Below are 22,849 nucleotides of genomic sequence, written 5' to 3'. Positions count from 1 at the left end.
GACTAGTACATTGATGAGTGGCTACTTCTACAATCCAAAGTCCATTCTATTAGGGTTGTAGTATTTTGTGAAATGGCGAAACTTGGCATATACCGCTGTATAACCCATAAGCAATTGCAAAAAAAAATAAAAACCTTGAAATTAAAATTACTAACTATGCATAAACGTGGTTTTGTGGTAATCGTACAACCATGTGGCAAGACATGATCCCGTCTGCCATTTTCTGCATGCTGGTTGCTGACAAATGGCAGTTTCCCCACATAACGGCAAGATTAGCGGTCGTCGTCACCGACGTTGACACAAACATCGGCTGCAATTTGTTCTTCGCACAAAACAGTGATTGGTAGAATAAACTGATGTCTCAGTTTTATCATTTGTGACGAGTGACAGCCAATGTGAAATCGGTAGCACAAGGGGAGAGCCGCGGTGCAAGGCAAGTCCAGCTGCGAGCCTGCATCTGGCCGTTTCTGCACTGCATGCGAAATTACGAGACTGCATCACGTATGTGCCTCACAGTCTAGACGCCTTGAATCGTACATTAGCCTAACCGTCTTCGAAGCTGCTTAGGCCTAGCAGCACCCTCTGTGCTTGCTCGGCACTGAGCCAACAGCGATAGGCGGCGGTGGCCTGCTTGCGTGGTTGACACGAGAGCTCATCGCCAGCGAAGCATTGCGTGGCACACCATTGCGCGAAGCTTGCTGCTGGTGTATTCATTCCTTTAGAAAAAAGTTCATTCTTGCAAATTCAGCAAGCCGGCGGAAAGTTTTGTGCAGCACACTGCCACATGCGCACACATATTGCCATAGCAAAGTACGTTGTGTTTACACCATCTAGGCAAAATTTGCCCAAAAATTTGTCTGCTGTAGCCGATAGTCTCTTATAGTCGGGTCTGTTAAAGCTGGAATTAGCTGTATTGATAATATTGGCAGACCAAGCTAAGTGAGAAGAATAGTCTGTTATTTCCAAAGGTATGTTGTACGTGGATCCATTGTAATGGGTGGCATGAAGTTGAACTGTACCACATTCACACGCTTGCTATCAAGGAACATGAAAATCAATGATAATTGACATCCACGAGCTTGTCTACCATTCGCAAGCTCATATAGACCGCTGTGCTTGCTGGGCTCGTTGTGCCTTTCAGCCAACTCGGTCTTGGAACATGTGTTCTTAGCCGCTTCTTGGATCAAGCAGAACTTCTGCTGCAGCGTTAAAGTCTTATACTTTGACATCTTCGCTCACTGGCACTTCTGCACAGTTCAGCAAAAAAAAAAAAAAAAATAAATAAAGAACACCGCGCTAGCTGCAATACCCCTAACCCCACTGCACACAAAGAAACGGCGCAGACTGGCGTTGCGCACACACACATCGCCGCAGGCGCGGAGAGAGAATGGGCGAACGGCAGCCAGTGGCAGTGGCACGAAACGCGTGCTGACGCTGCGACCGCTGTGACTGCAAGGAGTGTGCGGAGTGGGGCACGAGAGCATGTGACAAGAACTGGTTTGCCCGCTGCGTTGCAGTGAATCACGTCTTCTCCTCTGCAGGTGCACATTTCGGCGGTGTGTGGGGCATACCGTGGACTGATTTTTGTGCTAGCAGTACTACGGGTCGGGCGCTTCATCTATAAATAATCGCGATTGCTATGTGGCGTCACCTCGTGGCTCCGAATGGCCGTCGTTTCGGCGGGTTTGCGGTGAAATGGGGATCTGGAATTGCCGCATAGCACCCCAAATCTTCGAATTAACCGAGTTTGCCTAGGCCGCTGGTTCGAATTATCCGGTCAAATTTACGTTGGCAAATACGAGACTGCAGAAAACCTTCAAATTATCTGGGTTTCGAGTTAATCGAGTTCAAATTAACGAAGGTTTACTATTACAAATAGTGATTATGCAATACGAACACCGAATCGAATAGGACAGTTTGGATTCATTATTCGAAAGTTTTGAATATTTGCACACCCCTAGTTTTGGCGGATGTTGTAGATGGTGACTGGGTGGACGACGCAAAGCTTTGGCCACAGATTCAGAGGACATGTAATCACTTTCGGAGCTAATTACGCCTTGTCCGAATGGTGTGAGCAGCATATATGTTGCTTCTACTAGAATCGGGGCTAGAAATGTATTCCAAGGTGTCAAAACTTTCTGCTTCTGAATTAAATCAGCGTTTAGCTTCAATATGTTTGTGTGCTGTCGGTGTAGTCATCACCTATGCTTCTGCACATTGAAGTTTGAGTGTGAGTCGGGGGGGATGTGTGTAGATAACACCTGAGAAACTTAATCTGTCAGGAAATGGCCTTACTCCCTTTGTCACTGTGTAACGAGTAGTACTCACTCTTGCCTACGTTCCGAGGTTGAAGTCCTTTCTCTAAAGGTTAGGGACACAGTGTTTGGGGATGAGTTAACTTTTTTTATCCTCGAGGAACGCCATGTATTGTGGAGGGCCGGCAACACAGGCAGTCCTTGTGTAGTAGTGGTCCATGAACTTGGCCGCACAGCTTCATTCCATTCCTTTATATACCTGTCCCTATCCTTGCAGCCAACTACTCCACAGGTCGATCTTCCCTTTTCCGTGCCACATTTTGCAGCATGAATTGAGTACGGTGCATTAGTGATAACCCAGTTGCACTGCTGGCATCTAATTGCACGGTAGCAGCGTAGGTGCGGTAATTGTTAGCTAGAAAGATGGCAGAGTTGGAAAGGATGCATACCTCAGCGCGAAAACAACAGCGTACAGAGGTAGAACACAGGAAGAGCGCTGACTAACAACTGAAGTTTATTGAACAAACGCTTAAAAAAGAAAACACGAATAGACCAACTACCTGCGTGCACAGGAAATCTAAGTCACATGGAAATAGTTACTGAGCAACTGTGTTTCACAATCCAGCAAAACGACAATGGGTCAGATACACAAACATTGTGCAATCTTTCTATATGGAAGGCTTCAGCAAGTTCATGAGCCTTCTGTCTTTGTGCTTGATGATGATGTAATTTTTCTCGAAAAAAGGTTTTCACCCACATGATCTGCAATGCACTGAAAGATGAGAGGTCGGTGTTTCTTTTGAGGTATTCTTATGCTGGTGCAGGCGGTCATTTCAAGAAATTTCAGTTGTCAGACAGCGCTCGTCCTGTGCCCTTCTACCTCTGTGTTGGTTTTTGCACTGATCTGTAAGTATGCGGTAATGGTTTCGCATTTGTTGCCTTTACATGCTTTCACCTGAGGTAACGTGCAGCTCATTGCCGGTAGTGCCATCTCGTTCCTCTAGCGCAAGCAACTGCACGAAAAGAGTCTGTAAAGGAGCCAATCAGGCAGACGGTTTTCACTGGCCTTTGGTTTCAGTGGTCATTAAAAGCGAACATGTGAAAGGGGTAATAAAACAGTTTACAACTGGCCAAAATATTAGACAGGACACATATGTAGCATCTGTTTCCAGGTTTAGGAAAATGTATAGAAATATTTTGGTAGGAAGCGGCATAGAATTTTGTCACGTGCAATTAATTATGGGTTCTAGATTTTCTGATATATGTAATAGCAAAGAATGCAATGCTTTGTCATGTGAGGACGCACGACTCTATTGTGCCCCCTTATGTTGGTTTCCCTGCATGGCTTCTCCATGTCCTGCAATCGAACGCATAGCTGAGTGCTGCCGGCGGTTGGTGTGGTTGCAGAACAGTACGAGAGATGGCACAAGTGTGCATTGCTCACGCCACGTGAAGACGGGGTTACTTGGGTGCAAATGCGAGTAGCCTCTCCCCTTTGGCTTGAAGTTTGGCATGCTTTGCGGGACCGTCTTGTGAGAGGCTTCAAAGCGGGGCACCAGGATAGATAAACACAGTCATTTGAACATGCCACTGTCCGCGTGATTGTACATGTGATTAGGCATTGGTGTCTGGCATGAGGCGAACATATTTGCTCGACATTGTGTCGCGGGAGTGGAACTTCTTCGATTTGTCGTGCGCCTATCGGCATATTCCATTCGTAGTAAATCAGCTAGCTGGCATTGGTGTATGAAAGGTGCAATAAATGGCCTTGTGGTTGATTACGCTATTGCTTTGTCGTTGCTTTGTCCCAAGGGCACAGTTGAGGCTCCACAGTCAATGGGTTCTGCATTTTATGGTGAACTGTGCTACTCGGCCCTCTTGATTTCCCTTTGTATTGTTATAGTTATTACTTCACCATCATATTATTGTGCTCCTATGTAATTTTTATGTCACTTTGGTGTTTCATGTTATCGATCAGGGTGTCTACCAAGTTGACATTTACAAATTCCCTGAGTTTTCCAGGTTTTCTCTTAGTGCTTTTGCAAAATTCCCTGAGTGATGCAGAACTACGTTTTGATGATGCAGAACTACGTTTTTTTAGATGGGCTGAAACCATATCACTCGGTGCTGTCACTGTCTGGTAAGCGTATGAAAAAATTTTAAGAAAAGAACGACTTAATCCAATTTGAAAACTAAGAAGTAGTGTTTATGTTATTCTAAAAGAGAATAGAAGGGAGGAGTTAGTAAAATGCCCAGCAAATAAAAGTCTGAAAAAAATTGCAGATTGAATCGGACATTCTCAAATACGAATAAAGAGGAGAATACAGAAGCAAATATTTTCGAATATGAGCTATTTCTATCAACTGATAGCAAGCTCAGTGGTATGAGGCCTGAACTTTGTCACAATTGACATTCTCTCTCGACCATTCGTAAGTCAACCTCAACTGTCCTGACATTCTCTCAGCCCACGCATGACGCCTCAGGGCTGTGTTTCACTGCTTTAAAGAGTTTATTTTGGTTTGGATGAGGGACACTTGCGTCTCGGCATCAGCCAACACTGTTTTTTGAGCTCAAGCTCCTTCAAAACGGTGGCAGCACGCTTCCTTTCCCGTTCATTCCTCAGTGCGTAGGTCCGTTCTGTTGTTGTGGTCCTTCCGCTGCGTGTTCGCTCCACAGACCATTTGAAGTGTCCTCTTAGTTGTATAGTCAACTTCCGATTTTTTGGACTCCCTAGGGGCCGCGAAAACGTCCGAAAAATCGGCCAGATGGAAAAAATAAATGCATGTCATTTAATGCCCTTAAGGGCTCAAACCGCCACAGGCACATTCGAAAATGCTCTGAAGGCCTGTCAGTACATGTATTAGGCATAACGGTGCTCGTGCTGTGACAGGAAATACCGGGTGCATGCGTGTATAATTAAGGAATATATACTGTGTCCTCTGGCAATAGCCCCTTCCCACGCCTATGATGCTTCACTGCAATACTTTTGTGTATGCTTCACCAAGTAACATTTATGTACAGAGGCGAAGCTGACTTTCGGAAGCCGGCATTATGCAACGCTACGTGCTTTCCAAGCTTCTAAGCCAATCGTGAGGACCACAAAGGCGGAGTCCATGCCATTGGTGACAGCCGCGAATTCTTTCAATAAAAAACACGGCACCCAACGGCAAGATGCTTCATAGCGAACGTCGAAGCTGCTAGGCCTAGCGTTGCCACAGTGGTGTCTACGGCTGCGAGCGGATCTGCTTGCGAAAGCGCCGGTTTGGGGCAGCGAGGTAATGAAAATGGCAGCAGTGGTGGCTTTGATTAATGCCGTTTTGGACTTGCGGTCACGGCAAAACGTCCGGAAAATTGGACGGCGAAGAGTTTTTGCATCCGAAATTTCAGACGTTCTGATACATTGTCTGACGTTCTGATGTGGGGTACGTGGTGGTGCCACGAAGTCGTCCAAATTATCAAGAATCCGGAAAGTTGGTCGTTGACTGTACACTGGCAACTCCTCCAGCCGATGAAAGGGCGTCAAAGACGATTCATTATGATTCCTGTCTGTTACTCGAGCCAGCATTACCGCGACTTTCGACCCTTTCAATAAAATTACAGATAATTTTCCCTGATAGGGGCACAAATTTCCTGAATTTTCCCTGAGTTTTTCCAGACTACTCAAAATCCCTGAGAATTCCTGGTTTTTCCGGTTGGTAGACACCCTGTAGATATGGTGCTCTGTGCATGTCATCTAGCACCTTGTCTCTTATTTTGTTTAAGAGCTCTTTTAATTATTTGGTTTATATGCTATGCCTGCCTGGCATGATATTATTATGTGCTGTATGAAGCCCATCTCACTTGAATACAGCTAAACTTCAATTCACTGTAATCTGGAAGGTAATCGGTTCTCAGAATTTCCTGATCTTAGTAATGGATGTGGGCGCATGGGCTTAGCATGATGCTGTGTATCGTATGCATTGCTGACTGACGGGCAAGATGCAAACAGATAATGCCACACCCGTGTTATTATCAGTGAAAACCCTCAAATCATTCCTTTCTCCCAATACCAGCATATCCCCTTCAATCATGGCGTACGCATTTGTGTATACAACTTGTCGTGCACGGGAAAAAGTGATTTGAAAACTGAGATGCGGCTGTGTATCTCCCCAGATTTTCCTTTTGTTGTGTCTCCTTCGGGACTGGTACGTGGGGGGCTTTAACTTATATCTCTGGCAAAGCGAGGAAAGCCTACAAAAGCCTCAAGTCCCCTTGCCGTCGATGATTTGCACAAAGCCTTCTTGGATGAAGGTTGTAGAGCACAGTGTCTACATTGCAGGACTTCTCGGCCAATGCAAGCCAAGGCAGGCCAGCCCTGCTGCCCGGTCTTTCGAGCAGCTCACCATGGCCCGTGTCACCGCAGACAGCGTTCTTTGGCCGCTGACCCGTTGGGTCAACCATTGGTTCAACCTGTAAATTGTGCGCAGACGACGACCTCGTCCGACTGCATCCCGCAGCTTCAAGCGCCAAAATGATGCCTCATTACCTTTCTACCAGAGGAAACCTAACTTCTCCGCTCATCATCAGCCCTCAGAACTGTTTTTCTAGACTAGGATAGAAAATAGGGGGAGACCCTGCCCGGCTCTGCTCTTCAAATGTTGCAAACTCGGGCCTCCCGTGGTTGTGTTTGCATGATGTGCAGGGAAAAAACCTGTGGTGTTGCTGAAGTTTGGTTCAAAAAGAGGAGAGGGGCCTTGTTACTGCTTGCTTAAGGCGTTTGTCATCCCGAACGGTTCCTGGTGCTCTCCCTCGGTATTTGCGTCCCAAAGTTTTGTTTTCTGTGTGAACGCTTTGATCATAGAGAAAGTGAGGGCCACGTGCAAGCGAGTTGCCATGTGCAAAATCAAATGCTCACAACACACTGCTCTTCGTTATGCTGCTGTGCCTGCATCAGAAGATTGGTGGACCTAGGCCAAATGTAAATCACTATTTTGTACACCGTTCACACAAAACTTTGGCTGCAGCAGCAGCAAATGCAGCAGTGTGTTTTCAGGAGACCTTGATGGCTTCTGGCCATTTGTCGAAACGAGAGAGAGAGTTTATAAGTATGTTGAATTTGTGTTTTGTTTCTGTTTTGGTCGTCAGAATGTATTGTTTTTGAGTCGTCTGCCGTTGCAGCGGGTAAAACAGATCCTGCTGTTCAATGGTCATGTAATAACAACCGAGTCGTCACCCTGTATGCCTTCCAGCTTAGCATGTGCTCGTTGGAAATGTTTGCGAGTCACAAATTTCGCCCTGAGCTACCGAAATGAAACTCGCTCACATTAACGGTGGTCATAATTTTGAATGACTCCCACACGTTGTATGCCAATTGTCGTCCTGGCCCAGCCCATTTGTTGGTGTGCCACCGTTCACACGCTGGCTGGTTTAATGTACAGCGCCAAGAATGATTTTGAAATGTATCGCACAGGAATCGCCATCGTGTTGCCAGCTTCTCACGGGGGCCTGATTTTTGTTTTTGGCAGTGTTATTGTTTCCTATAAGCTCTCGTTCGTTGCTTGAAGGGGGCATCGCAATGTGCTGAAGCTTTACTATGTGTTACGGGCTGCATTTGCTGGCCGAATTCCAGTTGCAACACAATTGCAGCGCTTTTGTTACTTCTGGGCTTACAAGTAAGAATGACAAGTGTGTTTTGTGTGTGTTTTGTTGACATTTGCCACCTTTGAGTGGCTTTGTAGTTTATATATGTGGTTTGGAGCAGCAGTAGCAGCTTGCTTTTGCTTGCGAGATCTGAGAGCAAGGGAGCACAAAGTGCACCAGATGTGTAATGGATATTTACCATGCGTACTGGATATGCATCCAATACTGGTACCAAGCATGCCAGATGCGTTTGCATGTCACAAGGCAGAGATGGCATGTTTGTGCACTAAACTGTGCTGGAAACATGCAATTGACACGATTGCAGAGTTTATATACAATATTTACCTACTGCTTTTCTGAATCTCAGTAGATACTATGGGAATGGTGTGTGTACGCGTGTGTGTAGGCAGTAGGTAACATTGGTCAGGCACTGTGAAAATAAAACTTGAGCAAGGGGGCATTGAGATGCCTGAGCTGTTCAATTTTCTATGCCATCTTGTGCTACGAGTTCACAAAATTTTGTCTTCTTATGGGACCTTCCATGAAGCCTTTTGTCCACTTGACATTGTGTGTGCATACTACTGCAAACTCCTACCAGTATCAACTCTGGGAGAAAGAATGAAGCCTGTGCGTTATACACATACAAATAGATGTCCACATAAGTCAATGTGGAATTTTCTTTTTCTTCATTTGACGCATGTTTTCTGAGAAAAGGCATCCAAACATTACAGTAAACAAAATATACCATTAAATGTCGCTTCTTTCTAAAATTTGAGTGTAGCCAAGCCAGTAGTTTAGCCAGTACAGCAGCCTACCCCTGTCGTTCTCATTTGTGCAATATTCGGTACAAACTGGATCCATGCTTTAGCCTTGAACTTGCATGCTGTCAGTGTAGGTAGTTGGTGTGAAAATACAGTACATGGCCGTGTTGCCGTATGTCTTTAGATGCCATTCTTCTAAGAAAGGATGTTTTTATACCAGATCTTCACTCATGCAAAGTGCATTTTTGATGTCAAACACTGCTGCATTATGGAAAATTCTGCGGTGCAACCGCAGCAGTGTTTTCCACAATTGTCGCTTTTTCTGAAATAGTCCTGCAAGCCTTCTGTAGAGTTGACAGCAAAACTTTATGGACCACATGAACATGTGCCAAAGTGCATCTTCGTGTCTTGTATCACTGTGGCATTGACTGTAGTGAGCAGTTAGTGCGAATGCCTGCTTTGCGATTGCAGGCAAGCCTCTCGACAGCATCTGCCATGGTGGTAGAGGGTACGGAGATGCATTTTGTCATGCGCTCGAATGTTCTGTAAACCTTTGCCACCAACTGTACAAAGTTGCACGCAGTGTGGTGGCATGGCATATGCAATGCCTGCTGTACACAATGTTATTTGTGGTGCACACTTCATCTTCATCAAAGAGGGCGTGCCAGCACTTGCTGTGTTGCACCGCTTCTGTGTTGCACGACTTCAAGCAGTTAGGCAAAGCTCTGTCGTCAGCATCGCATGGACATCATCCTCAAACGTTTCTTTTTCCCCTAGATTGCAATGCATCACCTGTCTTGGCTTTCTTTTGACAAAGAGCCTAGTCACACTGTGACAGTGATCGATGCAGTGTAAAGGTTTTTTTTTACGATCTGTTAAACGGGGCGAGGGGGGAGCACTGCGAGATGTGCAAGTACCAATGTTGCCAACACCAAAACACCACGAAGCTATCCAAGACCTGTTCGTCAATAACCATTTGCCCAGGCTTTCTGGGAGTAGACGTTTTAGCCAAGCACAGTGCCTGCATGTGTTTGCCTCCTCTGTGGGCACACGTAGGAGTGAAGTCCTTTCAAACTTGTGCAGAGTTAGTGCGTCCAGCGTAGTCTATGAAAGAAAGGTCGTTGAGTCAGTTATCTCAGATCGCGGCTTTGTAGCGAAGGTCTAGAGAAGCAACACAGGGACCAGGCAAAGCGTTGACACGATTTCAGTATGTTGATGCACTTTTGATGTGCCTGATTGAACTTCTTGAGTGTGTACTGCTATCGTGATTATCAAATGAAACCGGTTACACGTTGGTTATGCTCAGTGCCACACTCGTCGCTCTTTTGGAACTTGCTGCAGGAATATCGAAAATATATCCAGGGTATTGCCGTTACTTTGAAGCACAAGTACTGAGTGCTGCACAAATAATAAAAGCCAGGTATGCGTTACTTTTCTAGATAATCCACTGCCTGATTTTTACTCTAGTTTTGCTCAGACGTAGTACTACAGACGTAGTTCGACCCACTTCAAAGTGGGTCGAGTTCCATGCCACATTTGTGAGCGTTACTTGCCTCTTTCATTCACAATACAGATGAAGTGCGTGTCACCTGAGGTGATGCCACTTGGAAAATGTTGATTTTGTGGCAATGGAATGATGGCACCATCTGTCAGCGCTGCTGCAGAAGGCACGTCCCACGATAGCAATGACAGGTAGCACCACAATTCTGTTTTTAGCAAAACCATCATTTTTTTCTTTAGTGGCATCACTGCAGACAACGTGCACTTCTACTTTGTTGGAAAACAAAATAGGCATGGAATGCCTGCCAATGTGTTACGAAACTGAACCCACTTTTCGAAATTCTGCACCTGTCTGAAATTTGAATGAAAATCAGCCAGCAGTTTATCTGGAAAGGGTCATGCATGCCTAGCAGTTTTACTTGTGCAATGCTTGGTGCATTATCAGAAATACTCGACATGTACAATTACCACAAGGTGTACAGCCTTTATTTTTGTGTCTGTTCGGAATGAAAATTTGTACAAAGTACTCAAAGGTTGTCGCACAGGTTTGATTTATCGCCGAGAGTGACATTTCTTGGCGGTGGAGTTAAAAGATTAAAAGTGATTGTTGCTGTCTTGGCACGCTTGTTAATACATAGTGCTAGGCACTTCTTTGCCAGTCCTTGTGTGACGCACCTCTGCAGCCATGCTTTAGAACCACTTAGGTGAGCTTGCGGCCTCTTGCATGCATATTGTCTCGTTCGGACACCCATGTTGAGGCATACCTTGTCCGTGCATAGGCGTTGTGTATAGTAGTGTTCAGAGTGGCGCCCTCTAATGGAAGGAAAGGCAATGTGGGATGGCATGCCATGTGCATTCGTAGCGTTTGTGGCATGTTTGTCACATGGACAACTGCACCTAGCTGAGTTCCACCTGTGGCGAAAGTTGTATGTCGCATTTTTTGTGCCCATGAACCTCAAGTCAGTGCAATACTTGTGTCACCAGATTGAGTTTGGTGATGTTTGTTGAGCTGCGTGGAAACGCTGAATGGTGTAAGAGGCCGGGTAGGAAGTGTCAGTAAGCATTTTGTTTCGGTTAATTGCAGAACCAGAGCAAACTAGAGCCAGTGTATTATAACGAGCTCCTTCTGCTCACTTCTGGTCTCGTTTTGTGGTGCTGGCTGTTCAAGCCTGGTGGAGGTGGCTGCACCCAGATTCTCCAGCCAATGACAAAGGGCAGAAACAGATTAAAATGACACTGGAATATGACTTATCTTGTCTCAATAAACTATCTCAAGTAAAAAGAACATTTGTTTTCAGAGGTACATTTTTTGAAAGCAGACGTTTGTAATGTTGGAGCATTACTTGTATTAGCTGTTGGGTACATAATGGAGCCAGGAAGAAACCCATTCACAAAGTTTGTATGAGATTAGGAATTGCAGGGCCTGCTGTGTTTGCTTCATGTGATGAAAAGTCTGAAATAATGCTACGAAGTTTTAGCTGCGCATTGTTAGTTGGTTATAGACATGTTGTTGCACAGCAAATGTTTCTTGTCTAGAGGTTAATTTTGGGGTGATTGATGTGCTATTGTGCAGTTCTGATGCTTTTCTTACAATTCGTGCCTGTACATCAATTCCACGCAATGTGGGAAAGCTATGGTTTGCATTAGCCAATCAAGATTGAGAACAAAAAACAGTGGTTCATCTGTTGTCTGTCACTAAACCTTTCATGCAGATGCCGGTTGAATGAAAGGATTACTGAAGAATTGATGTTCATAGGCAATTCCTCCTTTCAGAGATGTGCACCTTGTTTTCCGATTGGCCGGCGCCTGTGTAGCTTCAATGCACTGCGTGGAGTTGAGGTGGAGTACATGTAGTGCATGTTACGACCTGTGACCAATGCTCCCTTGGTTGACTTTTGTTTGATGCATACTACATAGACAGAAATGTGTTTGACTCATTTGTCACTGCAGTGAGAGTGTGCGTTGGAGATAAGTTGTGCTGAGATATTATGTATTGATTCTGTAGATAGAGAGATGAATGTTTAGAGAGTGTTTTTTGGCTTGTGATCATCGGCTGTGCCCGTGATGTCAGCCAGACGTGTGTGTATCAAATGTATGAGAAGGTACGATCTATCCATGGCATATTGTCTAGGATGTCAGGTAATTCTTCATTGGGCTGGTCCTTTTTGATTTTGTTGTGCAGGCACTGGAAGTTTTGTTCTTTCAATGTTTGTGAAGTTAGTTGGCAGCAGGAATGGCTGTACTTCTGGAAAGTGACAGATGGGCTTTGTACCATTTATCGGTGCCGAGAGGCTGTTTCTAACACAAGACATGCTCAGATTGTGAGCAGAAGTTGAGGAGGTGCCTCAACGTGGGTCTTCGAGAGTCAGCGAGTTACTTCTCGGAGTGTACTTATTTTGTGATCACAAGTAGAATGATAAAGTTTTCCGGCCCATTTTCTCTGTAGCCTGACCCACGTGACTTGAGCGCGCTTCTTGCGCTTGGCATCTTTCGAGAGGAATATCCCGAATATCAAGGTTGAGTAAGCGTGCCGTAGTGGGTTGCATATTTGCCCGCGGTTCACCTGAAGCCAAATGCAATGTTATACTGCCCCCTAAAAAATCTTGCACAAAACTTACACGTGTGTGCTCAACATTGTGAAAACTGTACAATTCTGAAACTCTTAGAAAGATCTTGTATACCCATGCCAAGCTGTACTGCGGACTTCTGCCGAGGCTTTAGGTTGGCACACGCATGCTGCCCTCTGGTTTTGTTCTGTGTTGTTTGTAAAAGTTACAGTAAGCAAGTCTGTGCATTCTAACTGGCAAGTGTAAGCCTGCTGTAGTAACCCTTTGGCTGCCAAACCCAAGTGTGCTTACGGTTAAAACCAACAGCACAGCAAAAACAGAATGCGAGCGACATAGTACAAATGCTTACCGTCAAATCGATCGAAATTTATTATGGAAAAGGGTTTAATAAACAACTGTTGCACCTTCATAGCAATGAAGTTCATCGCTCAAGGGCAAGCTTTTTTCAAAACCACCACAATGGCTCATTTTCTTGACATCATATGGTTTAGTAACGCAATTAAAACACAGAAATATGTTTGCAAATAGCGTGCAAAGTGTAATTCAATAAAAACAACGATGGAATGTCTGTTGCCATCTACATTGCAAGGTGGGCTTTTCACTAGCCAAAATGTGGTCATCGCTTATGATAAGTTGAGGTCAAGATTCCTTATGGGGTTGACGTGACAGTGGATCTCGGTTAGACCATTTAACATAAAGAAGTAAAAAATCTGGAAAGGCGTACAGAAAATAAAACCATTGTTAACCAGTACCAAATTGTCTAGTTTTTTTCTGTGGCCAAATTTGCTCCTTGCCATGTTTCAATGCACCTTACATTTCGTCCCACTTGTTCATTGCTCAAAATAGGGCTTCCAAGTTTGTAGTGAGAAAAAAAAAAATCAATCATGATAAAAAAAAGGGGGGTGGGGAGTAAGTTTCTGTCAAAAATTGTCAAGTGCAAGATTCATTTAGGAAAGTTAAGATGTTTGTTCTGATGAAATTGAACCACTGCAAAGACCCATATGAGCTCGCATAATGCTGGCTAGTGCAAGATGTGATGGTTTATGACTGTGGCTATGTAATGTTATGTGGTTCAGCTGGGTTCTCTGTATTCTTCACAGAATGATGGTGCTTTCTTCAAGTACATCCCGAACATTAAAAATTCTTTAGGGAATTTGCATAAAGAGTTTGAAGCGGCAACTATTAATGAGTCTGTGACAGTATTTCCAATATGCACGTAAACATGGGTCATTTACATAGTACACCTTACAACACAGTACAGCAAGTTCCTCGCATCATGGACTCTGCAGGGACCTGGAAAATAAATTGTCAGTCGGAGGGTTAGCCGTGCCACTGAAGCCTTTGTTGCTTCCTTCAGTGTCTTCCTGGAATTGACTGCACAAAGGCAGCGATGAGGCGATCGGCGATGAGTTTCAGAAGTTTTTTTAGGGGGCTTTACTGCTAAAAAATATTTGTGCATTTGGCTTAGGGTGGTACTGCTTTTGCTGGGAAAGCCATGTAATCTTGCATGTTTATTTGTTGAACCCATTTTGAAAAGTGCCTTTGAGCACAGTAGCAGATAGCTCCGTTACTTGAAACCACAACATGAAATGCAAACAAGACGGTACCGGACAAATGACACTCTCGAAACCTACTCAAACAGATGAGCTATCGGCAGCAGTGGATTGCAAAAGAACATCCTCGTCGCCGTCACACACATTGTTTAATTGAAGTATGCAGTCTACTTGTGTGTGTTTGAGTGGCCACGATTGGGTACTTGTTTCCTAAACTAGGAGGGCGTTCTTTTGAATGGTTGCGGAGCATCGTTAACTTTTACAACTTGTTGTGCCACTGTAGACAAACAAAACTTGGAGCAAGTTAGGGCTGACTAGAAATCATTATTTTGTTTCTGCTTTCATCATTTTGTGTAATGTTGGCATCATTTGAGCTTGTATGCTTAGTTTGGGGCCTACCCAATCTTCCGGTAACTGCATATGCAATGATGCAAAATCTCACTTGTCTAATTATTACTTGTAAAAGGTGCACTACTTTATACTCTATTGTTTGCTTTTCATTTCTCTGTGATAGTACTGTAGTAGAGCCTCGCTAACTTGTTTATGAATTATATGTTTTCCTAGTTATAACATCGCTGAAGCCCAGTACTCGTGACGTTAACGGTATGTTGACCGCGTAGCATGCTTTCCAGCTGCTAAGCTGTTCCCCCGATCTGTGAAGCATGCATTGTAGAGGTCATGCTGCATTTGCATCTGCAAGATAACTTCTCACTGACACATTGGGTGTGTGGCCAGGAGTAACCATTCGGCAGCAGTGATTTAGACTAGGGGTCTCAAACATGCCGCCTGCAGAGCCCTTGTGTGGAGCTTGCGGACACTTGACTATTCCATCACCACAGATATCAAGTTGCCAAAGCCTTGTGCCCTTCCTTCCCAAACCACGAGCATGCTGCGGTGTTGTCCTAGACAAGCTGCACGGTATACATTGACAATGTGAAACCTGAGGCAAGTTTGAGACCTCCGATTAGAAGAAATTGTAGCTTGAAAAAAAAGCACTTCAGTCTTCATCCTAAGCAATTTATTTCACTCATGCCAGCATCCTTGGCCATGGATGTATTGGTACCGGCAGGTTGACACATTAAGATTGAATCAAGCAGTTCATTCTGTGGACCAAGTGTTCATGGCTCGGCATTGCCGAATTGCACCAGAAGCACCCAGTCTGTGAAATGAGTCTGTAATTTGGTTAATTAAGTGAACCCACTTCCCAGTGATAACATTGTAGGCCGATGTGCTGGGCAACACCATACTGTCTTGTCGGCGTTTCGTCTTGTGGTGAATACTGCTCTTCTGCCCATGTGATGCTACAAAGCCGACGTGCCCACTTTCATGACTAAGGAACCCTCTTCTCCTTGTGTGGGCAGATTGCAGGCTTAAAATAAAGTGCAAATGAATGGACATGTGCTGTGTGCAATTAATGTGTCGTCTTGAATGCCTTGCTAGCAGTAAATGTAACCAAAACTGAAAGTCTAGTGCTAAAATTACACATCGGATGGCATTCCTTATAGGAGAATGCCATGGTCAGTGTTTGGCAGAGCGCTTTAAAAAAGCCTGGTAGGCTGCATTGGGGAATGCAGTCGTAGCAAAGTATGTTAAATGTCTTGGGCGTGCTGCTGAGAGTGTGTGGGGTAGTACATTAGTAATGGGATATGGGATATGGGTAATAGGTTGCACTCCCTATGCTGACTAAAATGGGATGTTTCAAGTAAAAAAATACCATCATTAAAGTTTCAAATGACTTGGTGAGGTAAGAGTCAAGAAGGCTACAAATATCAGTGTGGCCGTACCGTACACTGCAAGACATCGATGGCTCCTTTTCAGCACTTTCAGAAGCGGTGCACGAAGATGCGTGTAGTTGAACTGGATTGGTTTCCAAGAGGACTCGAGCATTCTGTCGTGCACACAAGGCAGCAGAGTTTCTTTGGTGTGACACTTTTAATCTTGTGACACGAGTATACATGCACCACAATGGGTAGGCAGCATGTGATTAAAGAAGGCTGCAAGTACAACAGCTCGGAGATCGCTGCATGAACACGAGAATCACAGCATGGTCAAGACAACAACGATGTGAACGGGAAGCCTATCAACATCTTCGAAGCTATGCAGATTGTCAACCTTCCACCGGCATCTGTTGCACCGCAGAAACAGCATGCAGATTCAAAGCCTCGTTCGCACCGCGGTCAGCATTCTTGGTCGATCACTTTCGGAGACACGATCACATTTTTTTAGATTTCGTGCAACTCTGCACTGGACCTGTCGGCATCTATGGGCAACAGCGTTTCTGACACTGTGCCAAGAAGGTGTGCTTGGCACCTTGCGAGCAATGCTGGCGGCTACCTATGCCGACGTGTCCAATGCCAAGTCAAGCAAAATTTTGCAAATGTAATTGTATCCCTGAAAGTGGCTGACTGAGCGTATGGCCCCCACTTTCACCATTGGTACAAGCACCTTGAAAACAAGCTTTTATAGCCAAACATGAACAGGCAGCTACAGTAATGTGAACAATTTCACCGATTTGGTTGGTAGAGTCAATGTACAACGTCACGGATACACAAAACATTAAACACGAAATGTAGTTTGTTTGTTTGTTCAGACTAGCACTTGCTCTGTGACATCACAGCAGTTCATACAAGGTGTGTTGCACTTCATACCCTAATGTAAAAGTTGGCATTGCAAAAGTTAGTTTAGCTGAGTCACTTCAGCTGCCCTCTTGAGAGCATGCTCCCAGCATGGGTATCTTAGGTAATCGCTGCTGGTGCTGGAGTACCTGATATGTGTGAACAGAGTGAGTGATAGTTGCTAAATGAAATGACTCTACAGGGAGCTAAACTTCTTTCTTTGACACTGCTTGTGTAATACCTGGGATACGCCGAAAAAGCCAAGGTGAATGATACAAATACGTTAAAAAGGATGCTTGAAGAAAGAACACTGGTTAGGTTTAGACTAGTAGATTATTTGAAAACTACTTGGACTTATTTGGCCGTACAAGATGCAATTATGCAGCGATACCCTGAGTTAATGGCATCAGTGAGATGTTGTGCATTGCACTATATTTTTGCATATCTAAGCTCTCTTTGTTCAGGAAGCTTGTTCACCGATGTTTCCAAGTTTAGCCCTTGTTCACTTTTGAATGAGGCAATCCAAACTATGTCACAAGGGACATTGTTTAACTGCGCGAACAAATTAACCACAAAGACACAAAGAACCTGCGCCCGTCCATGTCCCATGCTGCCTTTGTGGTTCGTTTGTTCGCGCAGTTAAACAATGTTTGCTAATATCTACCAACTCGCCCAACAACAAGTTCTTCTAAACTACATATGTCACAGGGAGCTGGTTCAGGAATTTAAAGATTGTTTTTGTGGTTCTGTGAATAAGACTAACATATCCATAACACAAGGAAGTGTAACATGCAAATTGTGGCCAACTTACCATATCTTTCTTTAATCTCTCTTCAACGTGTTGCAACACACCGTTTGCAATGCTGACACGAGACAATACAAATTGCTACAATACGGTGAATACCGTATTGTTTCCATAGCTCTTGTACATATCTAAAAGCAAAGCTGAATATTATTAATGACATCAAGCCATTTAGTGGAACAACCTTATCTAGGCCACAAAGATGTATAGTGTGTAGAACTCGCTAAAAATTTCTGCCTCCACGATACATAAGCGCTGTTATCACAAACAAAAATGGAGTTGTCTGCTGCTTGTGAAACAGTTTTGAAGAAACACAAGTGCACACTCCTCTCATGCAAGGCTTAAAACTTACAACAGCGACAAACATTTCACAGCCAAGTGCCTACCCGGCTATAATGATGAGATCACATGCAGTGGTACACTGACAAAAGAGCATGATGTAAAAGCAGTGAGTTAACGTAACAGCCAAAACAGACAAAGATGCAAGTTGATCAGCAGTGTATGATCAAGAGAAGCCTCCGCTGAAGAGCCAACGTTTCGACAAGGAGACCTGTCTTTATCGGGGCAAGTCTAGGGGCAGTATTCTCTAGCAATCACTTTTGGGGGTACAATCACTTTCGTGAGATTTCGCACGAGTCGGCACGAACATGTTGGTCCATAGTATGGCCCACGGCATTCCTGGCACTATGCCAAGCTCGCTAACTTTGCACAGTGCTGGGAAAGCTGTCAGCCGTATACTTCGACGCATCCGGTGCCGAGTCGCGCGATATGTTGTGAAAGTGATCATATCCCCGAGAGCAATCACTCAAGAATATTGCCTCTGTTATTGAAACGTTGGTTGTGGGCAGTGACTTCCTTTGCTCACCTACTAAAGTATAACCCCCGTATTCTAAAACGACCGTCGATCTGAAACTCTACCTCCACTCCGCTGAGTTAAGCAAAGTGCCGCCACTTGAGTGAAGACGACGCTACATTTTTGAATTGCCGGGGAGTGTTATATAAGTGCAGGGACCATTTCTGTTGAGGCAGGGTGCTCAGTGAAGGAACGTTATAGGATACGGGGTTAATGTTCTTGTGACTCTTTTGTCCCGATAAGATACAAAGCTTCGCAGACAAGCAATAACTGGCTTGGCTCGTCTTCCACGAAAAAAAAAAAAAAAAATGCCAGGGCAAGTGACTAGGAATGTACATACATATCTCATAAGGAAGTATTATGGAACATGAAAATATCTTCGTTATAACCAATATTCACTCTATACTTGCTTCATATCATCTAAAAATTCAATTACATCCATGTTTCTTATCTCGAGGTTCGGCTGTAGTATGTAAATATATAGAGTGGGTGTGCACCGGTACTTCGGAATGACAAAAGAAAATATGTGATCACAGTTCATGTGAACAATACAACTGTATAAGAGCTGTTCAGTATAATATAATGGAGGGTGAAGTTTTGCTCTATCTTCGTATTCCTGACAAAGGGAAAGGAATCAAATGAAAGTGGAAGAAAAGAGGACTAGCTGCTAGTGCGAGTGAAGCCTTTTGCAATATGTACGTGGTACTTCACCGCTGCTGCTTGCTCTTAAATGGCTCATTGTTGACAGATGTGTGACACTGTCAAAAAGCTGTCGGCTCACAGCCACATTGTGACGCTACAGCCCTGCTTAGTCCAGTCAGGATGGGGAGGACTGGGTACCCCTTGTTGCTGCAACAGCGTGCACTGCACAGCAATTGTGAGCACAGGAGGACCGGGAGCTCAGACATGAAACTTGAACACCTTCCTTGGGCTGTCCAGGTCGGCCACATAGAGCGACTGACCATCGGGAGCAAGGGCGATGGCATGCGGCTGCACCATTGGCTGCATGGAGGAAAAAGACAGAGCGTGTTTAAGACATAACAGTGTGTAAATTTGTTTGCTGTGTTGGATGCCTTAAGATGCGGGGTTCTTTTTTTATATGATGAAAGGGAAAAAAATTGGAGGACGCTTAAGCTTCGCCTTTAAGGCTGGAACGTGATGGTATTCAAAATATCCCCGACTGCTTCTCACACTTCCCAGCAACTGCAGCTTATGTAACCGTAATGTTCACCAGGAAACGCTGGCTGCGAACGCTATACGTGTACGAAGGCAGGCTTTCTGGTAGAAACGCGGCCTCTTGCGTGGGCCGCAATGCAGTGGAGGCGAGCGCCATGTGTAGGAATCGGGAGCAAGGAATCGGGCGCGCTTCTCCCTGGCCCCTGAGATACTCGCGTACCGGAGCACGTGAATGGCAGACGCCGTGACTGGTCTATGAATTGTAGAAATGCTGCAAAAGGGGTTTCTTTGAGTTTTTGCGTAACATACTTTTGTTTTCTCGTATAGTAAAATTACAATCCGACACTATCATGTCTGTAGGTTGTGTGGAAGTCATGGTTTACGATTTTCTACGTATTATAGCTTGAGAAATTCGATTAGTTCACTAACTTCCTTGCGCCACATGGAGGGCCTGGGTATGGGTGGTTCGAAAATCTTTTTGCTGAAACGACGTCTGCGACATGGGGTCCTTAAAGCTATTGTGTAAATTGCCATCCACCTGAATGTGGCACGAAAGTACAAAGAAAACCCATACGAGTTTCTCAGAAAGAAAGCTTCGTAGTTGAGGTAAAGTTTGTCCTGGTCCGGCATTCGAGCCCGGCACCAATGCCTTTCCGGGATGGTGCTACAAAAAAAAAATGAAGTGCAGTGGGTAGTGTTCTGAGTGCGTTCTTCTATTGCGTCTCTTTAGGCTCCGTTTTGAGCGCACGCATGCAAGGGCCCGAATATCGCCATAAAGTTGGCCAATCGAACCTCGCCATTGGTGGGATGGTTGCCAAGTGAATGTTTTATGACCCGCTGCGTCTAGGTAGGCAAAGGACACGTCGGCCTCATCGCTAATCGACCCGGAAATGCAACGCAACGGCGTCACACTATTGCGAGCTCCTGCCAATATTTTGCTGGGCTACTTACTGGCCCTCACCTTCAAACAGCCTACATTTCCCGAAGGTCAGTCATTTTGGGGACTTGTGCCCAAAAACGGAGCAACATGCAAGCATCCACCCTCTTGGATACCCGGGGCACAGCGAGAAGAAATAGCGTGCACCATGACACACTGCTCCGCCTTGTCCACCACAGTCATTGGCTCTCAAATAAAAGACTGAACCAAGCTCAAGCAGCACAACCTCAATGCCACATGCAATCAACAGTAGCACTGTTCCTTTGCTGAGACAGAGAGCGAGAGAGAGAAAGGAAAAGATTCCTTTGCTTGGCTTTTACAGTAACCTTAGGCATGACCCTCAAAGCTAGGTGTGGAAGTGGCTTTACAAGAAATATAGAAGATATCACCCAAGGTAAGTAAAATTCTAAAGCAACTAAGCATGTTATATATAGATAGTTAATTTTGTGGCATGGCCTATAAATATGCATACACATCTAGAGCTGAAAGTTAGTCCACCACAGCTACCACTATGAAATGCTGTGGTTTGAACAAGTGACATTCAAACTTGATAGTAATAGGTTAGTGTGCCACCCTCTTTCCATGTCGGAACTCATTCTTTCCATGTTTAATTTTATTGAAATTTCAATTATATGGACACTCCAGGCGCATTTCTGCCGTCGGCGTCACCGTGAGGTTCCGTATGAAGTCCAAGGGCGATAAAATCGTCGTCGCGCACCGTATGCTGTATGTGCGAGTGAAAGTGCTCAAGGGTGCGCAGGCAAACGCGGTTTAATCTTGGGTGCATGAACAACGAATGCGGGCCGGAAGTGTGCCTTCTCCTGTCGCGCACGAGGCTGGGGAGGTCAGGCGAGGGAGGAGGGGCGTACCTCTCCAGCGGCTGCTAGGGTGTCTCGATGTCCTCCTCACCCGCTTTTCTGTACAGACTGGAGACAACCGTGGCGTCTACTACGGCGTTGGCCATGCAAATTGCGGACGCCGTAGTATCGCCTTTGGGGGATGTCATAGGGACGCGTTGCAGGCACTCGTGCGTCTTGAAAGCAATCTGTGACATGGCCAAAGTGCGTGCCCGTGTGAGCCTCATCCTCAAAGAGATCTGCTATGTTTGCAGTGCGCGTAGTGCTGATAGCTTCGTATGCGCTGTGCTTTTGACGTTTTGTTCGTGTTGAAGCGAGAGATGCATGAAGGTCTATTTGCCTTGCTGCTGTCGCGACTCTTCACTCCAGAATTTTGACAGCGAGCTTCTGCGCTCATCGAGCGAGATGTGTTCATTTTTACCTGTGCACGTATGACACCGTGTTGGTTAATTTAGTTAAAACATGTTGGCGGGCTAGTTAATTTGAACCTATGACAGAATGTGTAAGCGGGACTAAACAAGGACATCGAAAGAAGCAGACACACAAAGACAGCGCTGTCTCTGTTTCTTTCTATATCCTCGTTGAGTCATGCTTACACATTCTATCATTGTTAATTTAGTTAGTAAGCAAATGTTTACAAGTTTATATGGCCGATAAGACTACTATCCTTACTTTGTACAGCTCTCTACTAATTTGCAATCACAATCGGTGCTTTGCCTTTTGGGCAGAACTGCGAATTTTTTCCCTTTCATGATACTTCCTTCACCTTGCGGGGTTCCTCTGTACTGATTTGCCATATTTTCTCATATGATGTCAGGATAAGCGCCTTTTTTAACTTTCACAGATTCTCCTGTCACATTTAGGGAGGGCTGAGTTTGTGAACAAACTTGTAAATAATTTCAAACAATCAAGAAACAAAGTATCCAAACTTAAAATGATCTGCGAAGCGTAGAAAGCTGCTTCGTGTGATGAAACCTGTGCTCCTACCCTTTGTGAACGTGAATACTGCCACAGCATCCTCCTTCAAGCGTTAGCTGTAGTTTGGTTAAAATTGTGAGCCCAAAAGCTTTCATCAAGCCAAAATATAGGAAATTCATGAAAATAAGAAAAAGCTTAAAAATTATGCCTTCTCCTGTGTGCTTTAGAAATACCAATATGCCGACAAAAAATTATAGATTCGGGAACGTAAGCTACGAGCACCTTATGGTGATCTTTAATATGCATTTTCAGTGAAACTGAGAAGCTTTCAATCAACTCACTTATTGGCACAGATGATCAGAGTGCAAAAGAGATCAGACATTGCAAATTTTGTTGAAATCTGCTGGCCTCGAAAAATTGCCAATGTTGCCCTTGA

General features: G+C 44.7%; 2 protein-coding genes across 3 annotated transcripts in view; one reads left to right on the top strand and one right to left on the bottom strand.

Moving 5' to 3' along the window:
* LOC126517448 (uncharacterized) overlaps positions 1-15,650 on the top strand; it is a 121,982-nt gene extending 106,332 nt beyond the window's left edge. For both annotated transcript variants that reach the window (XM_055064572.2, XM_055064571.2), the window contains one exon: positions 6,574-15,650. In XM_055064572.2, the coding sequence (XP_054920547.1) occupies positions 6,574-6,678 (105 nt within the window). In that variant the 3' untranslated portion in view covers positions 6,679-15,650. The remainder of the gene's footprint in view (positions 1-6,573) is intronic.
* Positions 15,651-16,168: 518 nt separating this feature from the next.
* Positions 16,169-22,849, bottom strand: part of LOC126517450 (peptidyl-alpha-hydroxyglycine alpha-amidating lyase 1-like) — a 36,634-nt gene continuing 29,953 nt past the window's right edge. The window contains exon 8 of the mRNA XM_050167172.3: positions 16,169-19,527. Coding sequence (XP_050023129.1) covers positions 19,426-19,527 — 102 coding nt within the window. The 3' untranslated portion in view covers positions 16,169-19,425. The remainder of the gene's footprint in view (positions 19,528-22,849) is intronic.

This window comes from Dermacentor andersoni, chromosome 11, assembly GCF_023375885.2.
Source record: "Dermacentor andersoni chromosome 11, qqDerAnde1_hic_scaffold, whole genome shotgun sequence".
Taxonomy (NCBI): Eukaryota; Metazoa; Arthropoda; class Arachnida; order Ixodida; family Ixodidae; genus Dermacentor; species Dermacentor andersoni.
This window is presented reverse-complemented; position numbering and strand designations above follow the sequence as displayed.